At 54.4% G+C, this 13550-nt stretch overlaps 5 protein-coding genes across 5 annotated transcripts; 2 read left to right on the top strand and 3 right to left on the bottom strand.

The window, feature by feature from the left end:
• Positions 1-171: 171 nt before the first annotated feature.
• PG986_013422 (acyl-CoA N-acyltransferase) lies at positions 172-938 on the bottom strand (the record flags this gene model as incomplete). Its single annotated transcript, XM_066849644.1, has 2 exons — positions 172-422; positions 554-938. 2 exons carry the CDS (start codon positions 936-938, stop codon positions 172-174), a joined length of 636 nt encoding a protein of 211 aa, XP_066693787.1.
• A 590-nt stretch (positions 939-1528) lies between these two features.
• On the top strand, positions 1529-3376 carry PG986_013421 (uncharacterized protein; the record flags this gene model as incomplete). The annotated part of the gene is made up of 4 exons (XM_066849643.1): positions 1529-1687; positions 1725-2108; positions 2191-2398; positions 2460-3376. 4 exons carry the CDS (start codon positions 1529-1531, stop codon positions 3374-3376), a joined length of 1668 nt encoding a protein of 555 aa, XP_066693786.1.
• Positions 3377-5058: 1682 nt separating this feature from the next.
• Positions 5059-7260, top strand: PG986_013420 (RNA exonuclease; the record flags this gene model as incomplete). The annotated part of the gene is made up of 3 exons (XM_066849642.1): positions 5059-5481; positions 5520-6429; positions 6488-7260. 3 exons carry the CDS (start codon positions 5059-5061, stop codon positions 7258-7260), a joined length of 2106 nt encoding a protein of 701 aa, XP_066693785.1.
• Positions 7261-8250: 990 nt separating this feature from the next.
• On the bottom strand, positions 8251-10293 carry PG986_013419 (tetratricopeptide; the record flags this gene model as incomplete). The annotated part of the gene is made up of 2 exons (XM_066849641.1): positions 8251-10059; positions 10120-10293. 2 exons carry the CDS (start codon positions 10291-10293, stop codon positions 8251-8253), a joined length of 1983 nt encoding a protein of 660 aa, XP_066693784.1.
• An 890-nt stretch (positions 10294-11183) lies between these two features.
• On the bottom strand, positions 11184-11979 carry PG986_013418 (uncharacterized protein; the record flags this gene model as incomplete). Its single annotated transcript, XM_066849640.1, has 2 exons — positions 11184-11622; positions 11687-11979. The coding sequence occupies 2 exons, from the start codon at positions 11977-11979 to the stop codon at positions 11184-11186; spliced, it is 732 nt and encodes a 243-aa protein (XP_066693783.1).
• Positions 11980-13550: the final 1571 nt, after the last annotated feature.

The following is a 13550-nucleotide window of genomic DNA, read 5'->3' as shown; positions in this document are numbered from 1 at the left end:
CACGGTGGATAAGCACTTATTTACCCATCATACTTAGTAGGTATTCATCCGTCCGCAGCTTGCCTCAGCCCCACTATGATCAACATACGTACATCGACTCAGTCGGAACCAAATACAGCCAGCCCGTCTGTCATGCATCTTCCAATACCATGTCGCCTACGAAGTACGTAATCAGGCCCCTTTGGGATACCACATCATATTCCAGATCCTGTGCATGTCCTTTGCGCCCCATTGGCTTAGATCAGTCTCCAACAAGTCGACGTCTTGGAATCCGTTCCTCAGGTACAAACCGTGGCCATCCGGAGAAGCCTCCAGATATACAGGCAAGCCTAATTCTTGAGCCTGCTCCAGGGCCCATTGGATTAGCGTCGTCCCTGCTCCTCGGCCTTGCTGCGTCGGATGTGTCTGTAGCATGTGCAGGTCTTGAGGTCGAACTAATGTCAGCATTTCTGTGATGCAATGCATTGTGCGCCATGATCTGTTTCCTGTTTACACACTCGTTGCACTGTGCCTCTACTGCTACTTCCCAGCACGAAAAGTCGAGGTCACTCACAGACATGCGGCTTAGCGCCCACGAGTCGGGTTCTTTGGGCCAAGATGCCTCCCCATAGCTTCTCGCAGGCCTCGACATTGCTGCCGGGACCAAACACTCGGGGGCTCAGCTCAGGCGGTTCCTTGTAGACGTGCACCTTGGCCCAAGCGACCATCTGCTCGTTCTCGTCGTCCTCGATCTCCGTGTCGATAACTTTGACGTGTCGCGCCGTCTGATCCTGCTCGAGTGCCTTGATGAAATACTCGGACCGCATCTTCTTGGACTCCTCAGGGAAAGGGCCGGGGAACAGGAACGGCGTGAACGGATTAGGTGCGTAGGCAAGCTTCTCGATCTCCAGCCCGCGTGGGAGATCAGCTAAAGTAAACACCCGAAGTTCTAGCGGCATCTTGTCGTCGTTGTCTTCGACTGTGTGCCGCGACTCGCCAACGGGCCACTTCTACCCATACTGCTGCCTGTCTTGCTGTTCGGTATATATAGACAAAATCTGCCAGCTTCAGTTTCAGGCGACACAAGCGTGATGAGCACTAGCCCTTCTGTCAGCAGACGGCACCCGGCTGTATGAGTCACCCCGAGCACCATGTTATCTTACAGGCAAGTTGGGCTAGGGCCATTACCGAATGAGGAAGGAAGATATATCTGGGGTAATTGGGGTACGCATTCCATCTAGATCTGCGTCCTTTGCCGCTTGTGATGTCGATCGATGGCGTATCGGAATCTGAGGCTTCGATCCGGTCGTTCGGTCCATGCTTCCCCCAGAAAACAGGCGGGGCACAAAACTGCACCTGCCCATCAGCTCATGGCCGTCGGGCAACTTTCATCAATGCTTGATCTACTGGCGCCTACAATTGATGAAAATCAAATCAAGTAACAGCCCGCGCGCCGTTACTTGAGGAACAAGAACATCGAGGCGTAACCCGAGGGCCCCAGGTTCTGCACATTCACCACCCCACGCTACCCCCACCATCTCCGATTAGCATGCCCACCATTCCTCGCACCCTAAACCTTCACGGCACGCCGTCCTCCCCCGGCGGCCGTCACCTCCGCGCCGCCCAGCCCTTCAAGCCGGGCGACGCGATCGCCTACTTCGCGGAGCCCTGCATAGCGATCCCCGACGCCCCCCACCCAAGCGCTGGTGTGCAACTCCTGTCTACTTCCCTCTCCCGGCGCGCAGCCCCGGCTCTGCACCGGCTGCAAAGCCATCGCCTACTGCAGCGTCGCCTGCCAGAAGGCCGACTGGGCCCGCGTGCACAAGGAGGAATGCAAAGTGTTCCGGCGCGCTCAGACCGCGGCGGCGGGCCGGCCGCTCCCGACGCCCGTACGCGCGTTGGCGCAGATGCTGCTCCTGACCGAGAAGATGGAGTCGTCGACGGGGCTGAGGCTGGAGAGCCACGTCCAAGATTTTCGCCGGCATATTAATGGTGGCGACGGGGAACCCGAGAGGCTCGAGGGCCCGTCGTGGCGGGACTTGGAACTACAGGCCATGGGGGCTGTGCATTATCTCGGGCGCGAGGCCAGCCCTCAGAATGTCGCGAATGCTCTGGAAGCGGCTTGCAAGGTACGTACGCTGTCGGGCTGTCGGGTTTCTAAGAGAGAGATCAACAAGAATCTGTCATTTTTCTCTTTCTTCTGGCTGACAGGGTCATGCCCGCTCCCAGCTGCAAGTCAACTCATTCAGCCGTCTCGACCCGGATGCTGGACAGACTGGCCTGTATATGCACCCGGGTCTGGCCATGGCCAACCACTCATGCACGCCAAGTGCATTTGTGCAGTTCATCGGACGCAAGGCCGTACTTCGAGCGTACCGATCCATTCAAAAGGGCGAAGAAGTCACAATCTCATATATTGGTAAGTTGTCTGGAGTCTTATATGTCTTCCTCCATTGCTTACGCTGACACGCGTGTTCCAGCCTGCGAACTGCACCGCAGCCATCGGAAAAGGTCACTGAATGAGCGCTACCACTTCCAGTGCAGCTGTCCACGGTGCAAGGATGATCTAGACGTTTATGAGGTCTGCCAGGTCTATCCTCACCTGGGCCTGAACCGCCTCAGTCTGACGCCTGACCTGAACATATTCAGCAACTCCCCGACTAGCGGATCCTTCAGGGCCAATGGAGCACTACAGCACGTAGTGGATGAGATATTCTTGGAATGCTCCCAACCCCTGGCAGACATGGACTTTGCTGAGCGCTCGAAGCTGTTGGGTAACCGGTGGAAGAAATGCGAGCCCCTCCGCAAGGACAAGCTCTACGCCGTCGAGCCGCTGCCCCGGGTCCTGTCCGAGGCCAGCATATACTTTACAGAGCTCGGGAAATTCTCGCACTCCCTGGCCATCTCCTGCTTTCTAGCTCTGAATTGTGACCCCTTCCAATATCCTATGCCGTTCCACCCGTTCCGGGTTAAGGGGATGCTTGCTGTAGGAAAACTAATCAGTAACACGGGCCAAGGATACGCAACGGGCACCGCCCAGGGCAGCATCAATGAGCCTATGGAGAGCAGACTCAAGCAAGTATTTGATGTCACCGACTCGATAACAGTGGCGCAGGCGGCCCTGATGATGGGTGCGTGGTGGGGACCCAAGGCACACTCGGAGGAATGGCAACCCTACCAGGAAGCCGTCGAGGTGCTGAAAGACGTGGAGACCATCCCTGGCCGCAGTGATGAGAAGAAAATGCTGAGCCTCTGGGCGGAGGGTGGGCAGGATCTCGAGGCCGAGCTGTTCTTCAAACACGCTGTACTGAAGCCAGTCCAGGAGCTTGCCAGTCTTGCTTTGGTTATCATGGACACAGAGTTTGGTGACCAGCGGTCTCTTGTGAGGAGGAATTAGTCCACTTTTTCCGACCTCAAGAAGACATGTTGGCAGATATGGCAAAATATGCCATGAGCATCAATTTGAGCTTTACTGGATTTCATGGACACATAGGCGCATTGCCTCTGCTCTTTAGCACTTCGTGAATCCTGACATGCGTGAGTCCCTGCTGCGCGCTTGGGAAGATCCCTAAAGCCACTTTCTTGAGAGTGCTCCGGACGCACCCTTAAAATCTACTGTTTCATCCAATCTGTCAAGTGGTTTCTCTTCATGTTGTTATATGGCCATCGTTCCTCAGCCATATGTATGATCATAGGCTGATTCTGGCAGCAGGGGTAGTGTTAGCCTCCAAGCGCTGCACTCTGCTCTCGAGAAGCTGCAATTCCATCTGTAGTGTTTCGATCTGATTGGCCTGATTGCTTCCGAACTTGGTAAGATTAATCGTGAGGATGTCCAGTTCCTCCCGAGGTGTTACGCAACAGGCGGAAATCCAAGGGCCCCGGGACGCTTACTCTTGGAAGACACGGTTCAAAGGTGTGTCTAGACACCTGAAGCCAAGAATCGCTCTGCATAGCTGACAGGCGACGTCTTGGAGATGGCTAGATACGTCGGCATCAGTTAAAATAGGTGCATTTGCTTCCATGGCAGCAGCTCATACCATTGATCAACCAGGGTTGCGGCTTCCCCAACTCGAATAGAACCAGCAGCAACAAATGCCAAGTCCCAGTTTGAGACGACAACAGGGCTGACGGACGTTTTGCCTACTTTTACCCATGCGTTTGTAGTTGTTCCAATGAGCGCTTCACATTCATTGCAGCTCAGAGTGACGAGGTCCATGATGCGAATTCTCGGGGGATGCGTTTTCCCTTCTCAATTGGCATGTGATCGAGGATGGAAGAATATGAATTATCATCGTCGAGAGTGAGGAACGTGTGTGGGTTGCCACAAGCTTCCCTAACGATTTAAATCATGCAGTGATCTGACCGGAAGTAATGTTTTGCGCAAGGTAATGCGGATCCCATCAATTGATGCCATTGACATGGCATGTGGAAGTTTCCCAACATGAGTATTGATGTACGTTCTTCCTCTCACTTATAGTATATATCCCACGGCACCATAAGCACGGTTATATTCGAACACAACCATGCACCCCGTTTTGTACCGGTACCCTAACAAGATATTCTTATTGGAATATGACAATAAACAGATACAATTACCCAGAGATTGTCATGGTCATTGATCGAGTCCCTACTGTAGGGTCTCGGGCGTGGACGGGAATGACTTCAAGTTCAATCCGATTGTTGATCCGAAGTAAGTGGAAGGTACCTAACCTAACCTTAGGTAGGTACATTAAGTAAGGAGCCCCACCGTGATCAGCAGAGAGCCGCGAGCCGCTGTAAGTTAGCGTGGGACAGCTGTTTTTAGCGCTGTCCCCCCCCAGTGTCCACTGCCCACGCTCTAGTTGTCTAGAATTGTATGCAATTGTCGGCTGCTAGGCGTGCTAGGCTCAACCTAGACAGGCACCTAGTCCCTCACGATAATCCCTGTTTTGCGATACGGTCCAATAATTCTTTGCCTGGACCGCAAAACTCCATCATCTTTTTTGTATGTCCTGACATACCCATTCCGACCATCGCATTCCTTGTCGCGCGTCCCTTTGCCGCCGACTTCCCTGCGGCACACGCTCCTCAGTGCCCAAAATGGACGCTACTACTGCGGCCGAGGATATTGCGAACGCCCTTGCCATCGTCCAGGAGGCCGTCGCAAACAATCCCGACGCCGCTGTCGTCAACGGCAGCGTCGCACGTGCCGACATCTCGTCCGCTACCTTGTCCGGATCCGTCGAGGCCGAGCTGAAGCTCCAGACCGCGACGGCCACCCCTACCCCCGAATCCAACGGCCTCAAGCGTGCGAAGCCACACGACGAAACCGCCGACGGCGACGACGGCGAAGGATGGCAGCTGGTCCAAAAGAAAAGCCGGCCTTCTAAGAAAGCAAAGAAGATCCCGAAAGCCGACTCTTCCAACTACCCGTCCATCAAGTTCAACTACAATGCCAAGCTGCAAGCCAAGGTTTCCCTCGAGCAGCTGCGCAACCTGATCCTCTACATCTTCGCCGACGGCGTGGCCCCCAATGGGTTTCAGTCTCACAGCGGCCCCAGTTTCGCAAGATAGTCACGCTCATGGTGCCTGGCCTCGAGGAAGCCATGTTCAGACGGAATGTGGATTTTGCTACGTATAACGACAAGGACGCCAATGGTTCCGGCGACAGGCCTCGTGCTATTACCTCTCCTGACGACTACTATCCGCGCTTGTTAAAGAAGGACGAGCTCCCAGAGATATTACAGCCTTTTGCCGACATGTTTGAGCACCTCTGGCCCTTGAAGACGCCTGGCAACGAGAAGTACGGCAACTTGCGCTCACCGCTGGGCACGATGCTCACTGCGCCGATGGAGAAATCCCCGGAGGAGAAGGCCAAGAAGGGTGTGCAACCTGCCAAGGAACCAAGCAACTGGAAAGATGACAGAACCAGAATCACCGAGTTTCTGGCTATGCCGGAGGACTTTGTGCCCAACGGCTACACCCTACACCCGGCACTCATCGATGACGAGGAGCGCCGGAAAGAGTACCTGGACCAGGAAGGCTGGGTTCATACCCGAGTTCAGGATCTGTCAGAAGGCGACGTTCCGGAGTCGGAAATCCAGCAGGGTTCTATCACTGCTGGTCGCGAGGTGATCGCTTTGGATTGCGAGATGTGCATGACCGGGGAGAAAGAGTTTTCCCTCACCAGAATAAGTCTTGTGGATTGGAGCGGAAACGTTGTTTTAGACGAGCTTGTCAAGCCTGCCAAGCCTATCGTCGACTATGTCACACGGTTCTCTGGTATCACCAAGGAGATGATTGACCCCGTCACCACAACACTGCAAGACATACAAAAGAAACTACTGGATATCCTCCATCCTCGGACGATCCTCGTGGGCCATTCTCTCGAGTCCGATCTCAAGGCCTTACAAATCACCCATCCCTTCATCGTGGATACATCACTCCTCTACCCCCACAACCGAGGCCCCCGTTGAAGAACAGTCTTAAGTTCCTGTGCCAACGATTCCTTAAGCGGGAAATCCAAAAGGCGGCGCGGCGGGCCACGACTCGATCGAGGATGCCAAAGCCTGCCTTGACCTGGTGAAGCAGAAGTGCGAGAAGGGCAAAGCTTGGGGCAACCACGATCACCAGGGCGAAAACTTGTTCCGCCGCCTCAACCGAACTGGCACTAACTACAAAGCCAATGGTGGTGCGAATGCCACGGGCGGCGTGAAATCGGGCAAGTCGTCAACCATGATCGACTGGGGTGACCCAATGAAGGGCGCGGGGGCTGCCGCCACGTACCGCATTGGGTGCAAGTCAGACGAAGAGGTCGTCGCCGGCGTCCTCCGCGCCGTCCAAGGAGATCCCGTGGCGGAAGAAATCCCCTTCGGCGGCTCCGAATTTGTGTTCGCCCGCTTCCGCGAACTAGAAGCACTCCAAGGCTGGTGGAATACGAACAGAACCTCCGCGGCCGACGGGACCGCGTCCAGCAATTTCCTTGCGCCGCCCACAACAGTGACTCCGTCAGATGACGAAGCAGCGTCCTTGGCCGACGCTCTACAACGCCTCACCGCTCGCATCAAGCAGATCTACGACAGTTTACCACCCTGCACCGCCTTCTTCGTCTTCAGTGGCAGCGGCGACCCCCGCGAGATGAGCCGGCTGCAGACCATGCACAGCCAGTTCAAGCGGGAGTACAACACCCCCGGCAGCAAATGGGACGAGCTTAGCGTTAAGTGGACCGACGTCGAGGAACAGGCGCTGAAGAAGGCCGTGGGCAATGCGCGAAATGGAATCGGCTTTATCGGAGTCAAATGAGGGGGGTCTTACCAATAAGTTTCTCCCATAGCATGATTCCTTCTCACCAACTACTTCCTTGCGATGTGACAGCATCGTCCCCAAGACCGATATCCCTCTCTGTTTTGGGGGAAATCACAAGCATCTAGCGGCAGGGTAGCTCAGAAGAAGACTGGCACTACAACCAATGGCTTTTCCTTTTTACGAGACACATGCTGGACCTTGCATGCACAAACAGTGTACGGAAGAAATAAGATGGCCTGGGTTGTTGGCGTCGAGGTATATTATGTATATACAGTCTACATTCTTGTCGCCGGAGTGGTGCAAGAGAAAAGCAGACTGAAAAGGGATTTTATGATACCCCCCGTGTTGTTGCTGTTGCTATGCCTGTCATCGTCGGATGACGGACAAGATGGGAGGGGAAGGAGTGAACGGTGGGGGAAATACATGTAGTAATAGTTCCAGCGGATGATTGACTGCAAGATCGATCATAATCAACAACATCAAGAAGGCATGTTCTATGCCATACGTGTGCACTGCCCAGATTTGTTGCCCAGATGATGCTTGCATTTCCTCTGTACGTGTGAGCCTCTTGTTGCAACGAACGACATGGCATCAGTGCTGTGTTCGCGATGTCACTCAGACCCTTTCCGTCTCCCAGTCAGGGAAAGTATCTCACACTCAGGGGTCGCTTATCGGACAACTTGTTAAACGCCATTAATGTCCTAAAGTGGGAGTGGCATGTTTCCAGGGATGCGAGATAATGAATACTCCAGTGAGTGAACGCCGGTTGATGCTGCACTTTGCTCAAGTTTGCCTCTCGCTCTCCCATCCTCCCCCTAGGGGTACCCCCTAAAACCTACCCGGCTAATAATGTGTTTTCGAAAAGTAAGCCCCTCATGCCCTCCATCAATCATATAAACGCATCATCTCATGGCAAATTTTCCCTTTCACAGATGCAATCCGTCAATTCATTCTGCCAGAAGCCAGGCCAGTTCCAGTCGGGCTCTCCTAAAAGTCGATATCCCCGCGGAAGACAGATGGATCCATACCGGCGACCACCTTCTCGGCCAAATCGCGGCGGTTCATCTGCGTAAAGACGCGGCGCAGAGTATCGTAGAGGTTGGTGGACCGGTTCTGGGTCGTCATGGCATCGAGCTGCGAGTCCGAGACGCCGCCTCCCAGAATCTCACGGGCTTTCTCGCGCCCTTCCTTCTCGACACTCTTGTGCATCTCCAGAGCGGCGAGCAAGTGGCCGGCAGCCTCCTCGTGGCAGCCCATGTTGATGCAGCTGACTCCTAGGTTGTAGCGGGCACGCACAAAGTTGGGCCGCAAGGTGAGCGCCTTTTCGTAGGCAGCAATGGCGTCCTCGCTCTTGCCCGAGTTCGCAAGCGTAGCACCAAGTCGGTTCCAGAGCAGATGGACCTGCGAGCGCTGGTTCGAAGCACCTTGCTCGGCCGAGGCGAGGGCAGCGCTGAAGCAGTCGACGGCTTTGGCGTATTCCTCAGCCCCATAGAACAGGACACCCAGTCCGACCTGAACATCAGGATCCATACGCTCGCCGCCAGGGCTCAGATTGGCCGCCCGAATGAACAGCTTGGTGATCTTGTCATGGAGAATTTGGCGATCCGTAAACCCGAGGTCGGTCGCCTGTGACAGGTCGGCTGGAGAGATGATGGAAGGGTATTTGACCGACAGCCAACGCTCGAGCGTTCGGTAAGCCGTACTGTCGAAGCCCTCGTTCGTGTACGAAACTGCCAAGGTCATGAGAGCCGCCAGGTTGTTCGGGTCAAGCTTCTTAGCTTGCTCGAGAGCACGGATAGCTGCCGTCTCCTTCTCGTTCTGCGCCTGTGCAGTGCCCAGCTGTACCCAGGCTTCAACGTGGGATGGGTTCTTCTGAGCGGCGGCCTCGAACGCCAAAGCGGCCAGAGACAGGTTACCACCCTCGTCTATTATGCGCATACCCTCGTCAAAGGGGTTCGCCATGTCCTTGAAGAGGTTGTCTTCCTCAAAGAGATAGTTCTCGATCTGCGGGTCACCCACGAGCCTGCTGCTGTCGCCCCAGCCGTTGGCGAAGTTCCTTTGCCAGTCCTCCTCGTTGAACTTGCTCACCCACTCGTCTTCATCGAGGTTCTCCTTAGCCTGGGCTTTCTCAGCCTGGATACCCCGCCATATGGACTCGAAGTCACCAAACTCGTTGGTCTCCGACTCTAATATGCGCTCGTCCATCTGGTTGAGCTCGGCCTCGATGCCCTTGTTTTGTTCCTCCTCCTCCCTCGCCCGCTGATCCTCGAGGGCGATCTGTGCAAACTGCTCCTCCCACTGGCTGTCGTCGAGCTCGACCAGCTTCCCCTTACCTTTCGCGTCCTGCATGGCATGCTGGGGTTGGGGCTGTTGGAACTGTGGCCCGTAGGCGCCTTGCATGCCGTATGATGTACCCATGCCGCCCATCATGCCCATGCCGCCCATGCCCATGCCCATGCCCATGCCCATACCCATGCCCATACCGCCCATGCCCGTGGGTCGCTGGTAGCCCCCCATGGACTGTGGCATGGGGCTCGATCTTGACGAGTTCGCTTGTTGCATCATGTGTTGGAACTTTGTGTAATCTTCGGGCCCGAACTTGGTGCCCTGCGGCACCTTGAAGGCGGACTCCATGGCAGCTTGGGGGTTTTGTTGAAACTCGTTGGCCCATGCCGGCGACGTGGAGTTGGCTCGCAGGTGGACGCCCTGGGACGGATGGTCCAGGCGGATCTGGTTCATGCCCTCGATGGGCATGGCGGGTAGTTGGCCGTTCTGCTGGAGAAAGCCGTTCATCATCTAGACATTTGTCAGCGAAACCATGGTCTCTCGCTCTGTGCCGTACGGAGCCGACCGAACCTCATCTTGGGGCGCATGATTGGGCGTGCTTCGGAAGCCGCCCATGCTCCCTTGAGGGCCGCCATTGACAAGCCGGTCGCGTTGCAAGCTCTTGTCGTCCTGGGTGTGCTTTGCGAATTGGCTGAGCGGGTTGCCCGCGGTCGAGCATTCGGCTCCGCCTCCAAGGAAGGACATGGTTGGCAGGTATGGGAAGATGGAACTAAAAGAAGGATGATGCTACGCAGTAGAATAAGGTCTTTTAGGTGAGGGGAAGCGTCGTCAAGTGCGGTGTTGGAGAGAGATGAAGAGGAAGAAGGAGAGATAAAACAGAAGATAGAAAGCAAAAAAGACACGACAAAGAACACCGAGTAGATGGAGAATCAGATGTTTGATTCCAGCTGTCGCCCGCACTCTGATTTGCCGACGCGATGCGATGACTGGAAGGCAAGGTTGGCTAATAAAGTACGGAAACTGCTGGACTTTTAGGTGGGGTTGGCCAGGGACCTGCCGAGGGACGATGTCGGCTACATACCTACCGACCGTACCTAAAGACCTCCAGATGATCATCATTCTTCCCCCGGCCTTTCGCGCCAACATACAGTAGTAAGTATAAGTAGTACACACATACGCAAATCATTCTGCTTCCAACAGCCACGCCACAAACCAAAACCAAAATCAAAGTCAATCGAAGCACGAATAGAGTCCAAGTACGGGAGCAGATAGAGAGAGGGGAGGACATGAGACATTTGATTCGTAGAGCACCGTTGCGGGCGCTCCTAGACTACCATCTATCGTATTGTACACACAGTTTGTTGTTGTTGTTGTTGTTGTTGTTACATATACAGGCTACATACGACCCAACCGGGTTCGCATCCTGAGCCAGTCCATCTTGAGGGGCCTTTCCTTACTCCTCCTTCCACGAGCACATAATGGCCCTGTACCGAGTTTCCCATCTTCGTCTAGCTTCGTAAAAACGAGATACAGGCTCCAAAGGGCCAAGTCTCAGTTGCAGTCATTGCTTGTCTCAAGAAACGTCCTCGCTCTCGAGCCTGTCGCGTCAACATCATCCCCGAAAGGCAGGAAATTTAATCTCTCTTGCGGCCCTGGCCCTCACGGACTTCGGAGAAGTCAACACGAAGAGATCGGCCACCCAGTTGCATCTGGGAGATCTTCTCGTGGGCCTTGGTGGCGCTCTCGACGTCGGCGAAGTCGGCATGGGCGAACCCACGCGGCCAGCCCGTATTACGGTCGACGGCGACGCGGACATCAACAACGTTGTCAAGATCGCGGAACAATTTGTTGAGGTCAGCATCCGAAGTCTCGTAGGGGATGTTGCCGATGTACAACGCCCGGGTAGGTTCCGTCCTGCGCGTGGGCCTGGGAGTGGACCTCGTGTTGCCGCCAGCCTCGTTGCTGGATTTCCGGATCTCGACCCGGATGCGGCGTCCATGCCAGAAGGACTGGTTGCACTCCTCAACGGCGTTCGAGGCAGCTTCGGCCGAGTCGAAGGTAACGAAGCCGAAACTGTAAGGAATTGTAGTTAGCAACACAGATCTACGCAAGCGCACAAGAAGCTAGTAGAACATACCCTCTGCTCCGTCCGGTCTGATCGCGGCTGATCATGATATCTTCGATGTTGCCGAATTTGCTGAAGGCTTCGCGCAGGTGGTTCTCGCCAGCATCCCAAGTCATGTTGCTGATGTAGACAGCGTTGTTCTTGCCGGCAGAGCCAGCGGGCTGGCTTTGCTCCTCGCTCGCCTGAGCAAGTTTGGTGGCTTCATCAACAATGACCTTCTCGTCCTCGGCCAGGCGCACAGACTGGGAGAAGAAACGGGTCATGGGTGTGACAGCGGGCCGGACAGAGGCCCTGCTGGCTTGCATGGCCAGAGAGCTGAGTTGCAGCCTCGAGGTGTTGGCTGCTACCAGCGAGGAAGAGCTGGCAGCTCTGAAAGCTGCGCGACGAACAGCATGCCTACGAGGGTTGACTGTTAGTTACCAATGAAGCGCATTTTGCAGGAACGGGGAGTATCTTACATCTTGAGAGAGTGGAAGAGGCGGTTTGGGGACAATGAGGGTTGATCGTGGGGAACACAGGCAGAAAAGTTGATGATGGGAATGGAGAGTGGTGCTGATTAGAAAAAAATTTAGCTGACAAGCAGTTAGCCCGAAACAATACCAGAATGAGATCTTTAACCGGGTTAGCTGCATACATATGCATGTATCTTTGTACTTAGCCCAAGACCCGACTCATTGCAGTTCAGAGTCCCATAATACCTTGTCCAGTCACATTCGTCGGGAAATCCAGGGAGCAGTTGTAGGCATACATATGCCGTGCAAAGAGGATTGCTTCGTTATTTAGAGGACGCCGCCCTGGGGCTATGTTTTCATGTCTTCTTAGGCATTTTTGTTGCTGGAGAATGGTCCAATGCCTCATAGCCCGGGATGATTATAATTTCTAGGTAACACCGCCCACCGCATGCAGCGTGTAGGCATCATAACCAGCCTTCTGCAGTGCTTCCTCCACCTTGGGTCTTCAAATTACCCCAAGTTCACGATCATGTAAGTAGACGCTGAGAGAGAGAGAGAGAGGCGGAGGGAGAAAGAGAGAGAGGCGGAGGGAGAAAGAGGTGAGTGTAAAAAGATGGCTTTGTCTTCATCCTTTTTGCACGCAATGTGCATCTGCAGTTATGATATACTGTAGGCTTTGCGTCGTCTTCCCATACCTAGGCCCGTCCTTTACTGACGACTTCCTAATGAGTATCAGCAACAATCCTACCATCTGGATTTTCCCACGCTCATACCGCAATTATGTACACGCCCCGAATGTATTTCCTCTGCTCCCGTTCTGCGAAATAGCAAACTAGGAAGGGCTTGTAGTAGCCATTGGGCTTTCGAATGACCTCGGCCCCAAACATGGTGAGTATATACACATAGATGCACGCAAATACACACACTGCCCGAAACGAGACACTTCACCGAGTCTTGGTTGCCCTTCCGAGACCAAGCCACATCATCCGCACACTGCCCAAAGCGTCATATGCTGGCAACAGTTCTTGCTTCATCAGATAACGATTAATTCGCAGCCCAGTGCTCGACATGGCCGAGCACTCGCGAGCAGTCCGGCCCTCACGGTGCGCCATCACGGCGCTGCCCAGATCCGATATGCAGTTTCCCCGACTCCTGTAAGGTTACAAAATTGTAACAAATCCCATCGCTCCGGATAGCCCACCTCCATTACCGCTAATCAAATCAAATCAACCACAAGCCCCTCCAGATCTGATTTGCGATTCTTCTATTTCAATTCTTTGAAATTCCGCCCCAGCCCTTTTTTATGATGTGTGCTGACTGCACCGATGGAGATGTAGGAAGAAAGCAAGCAACGCAGTGTTGTTACTTGAAGATTGGACCGATATGATCGCCGCAAGGTATCAAACCAAGTGAATAGAACAATG

Source organism: Apiospora aurea (assembly GCF_038362705.1).
Source record: "Apiospora aurea strain CBS 24483 chromosome Unknown utg000009l_segment0_segment0, whole genome shotgun sequence".
NCBI lineage: Eukaryota > Fungi > Ascomycota > Sordariomycetes > Amphisphaeriales > Apiosporaceae > Apiospora > Apiospora aurea.
This window is presented reverse-complemented; position numbering and strand designations above follow the sequence as displayed.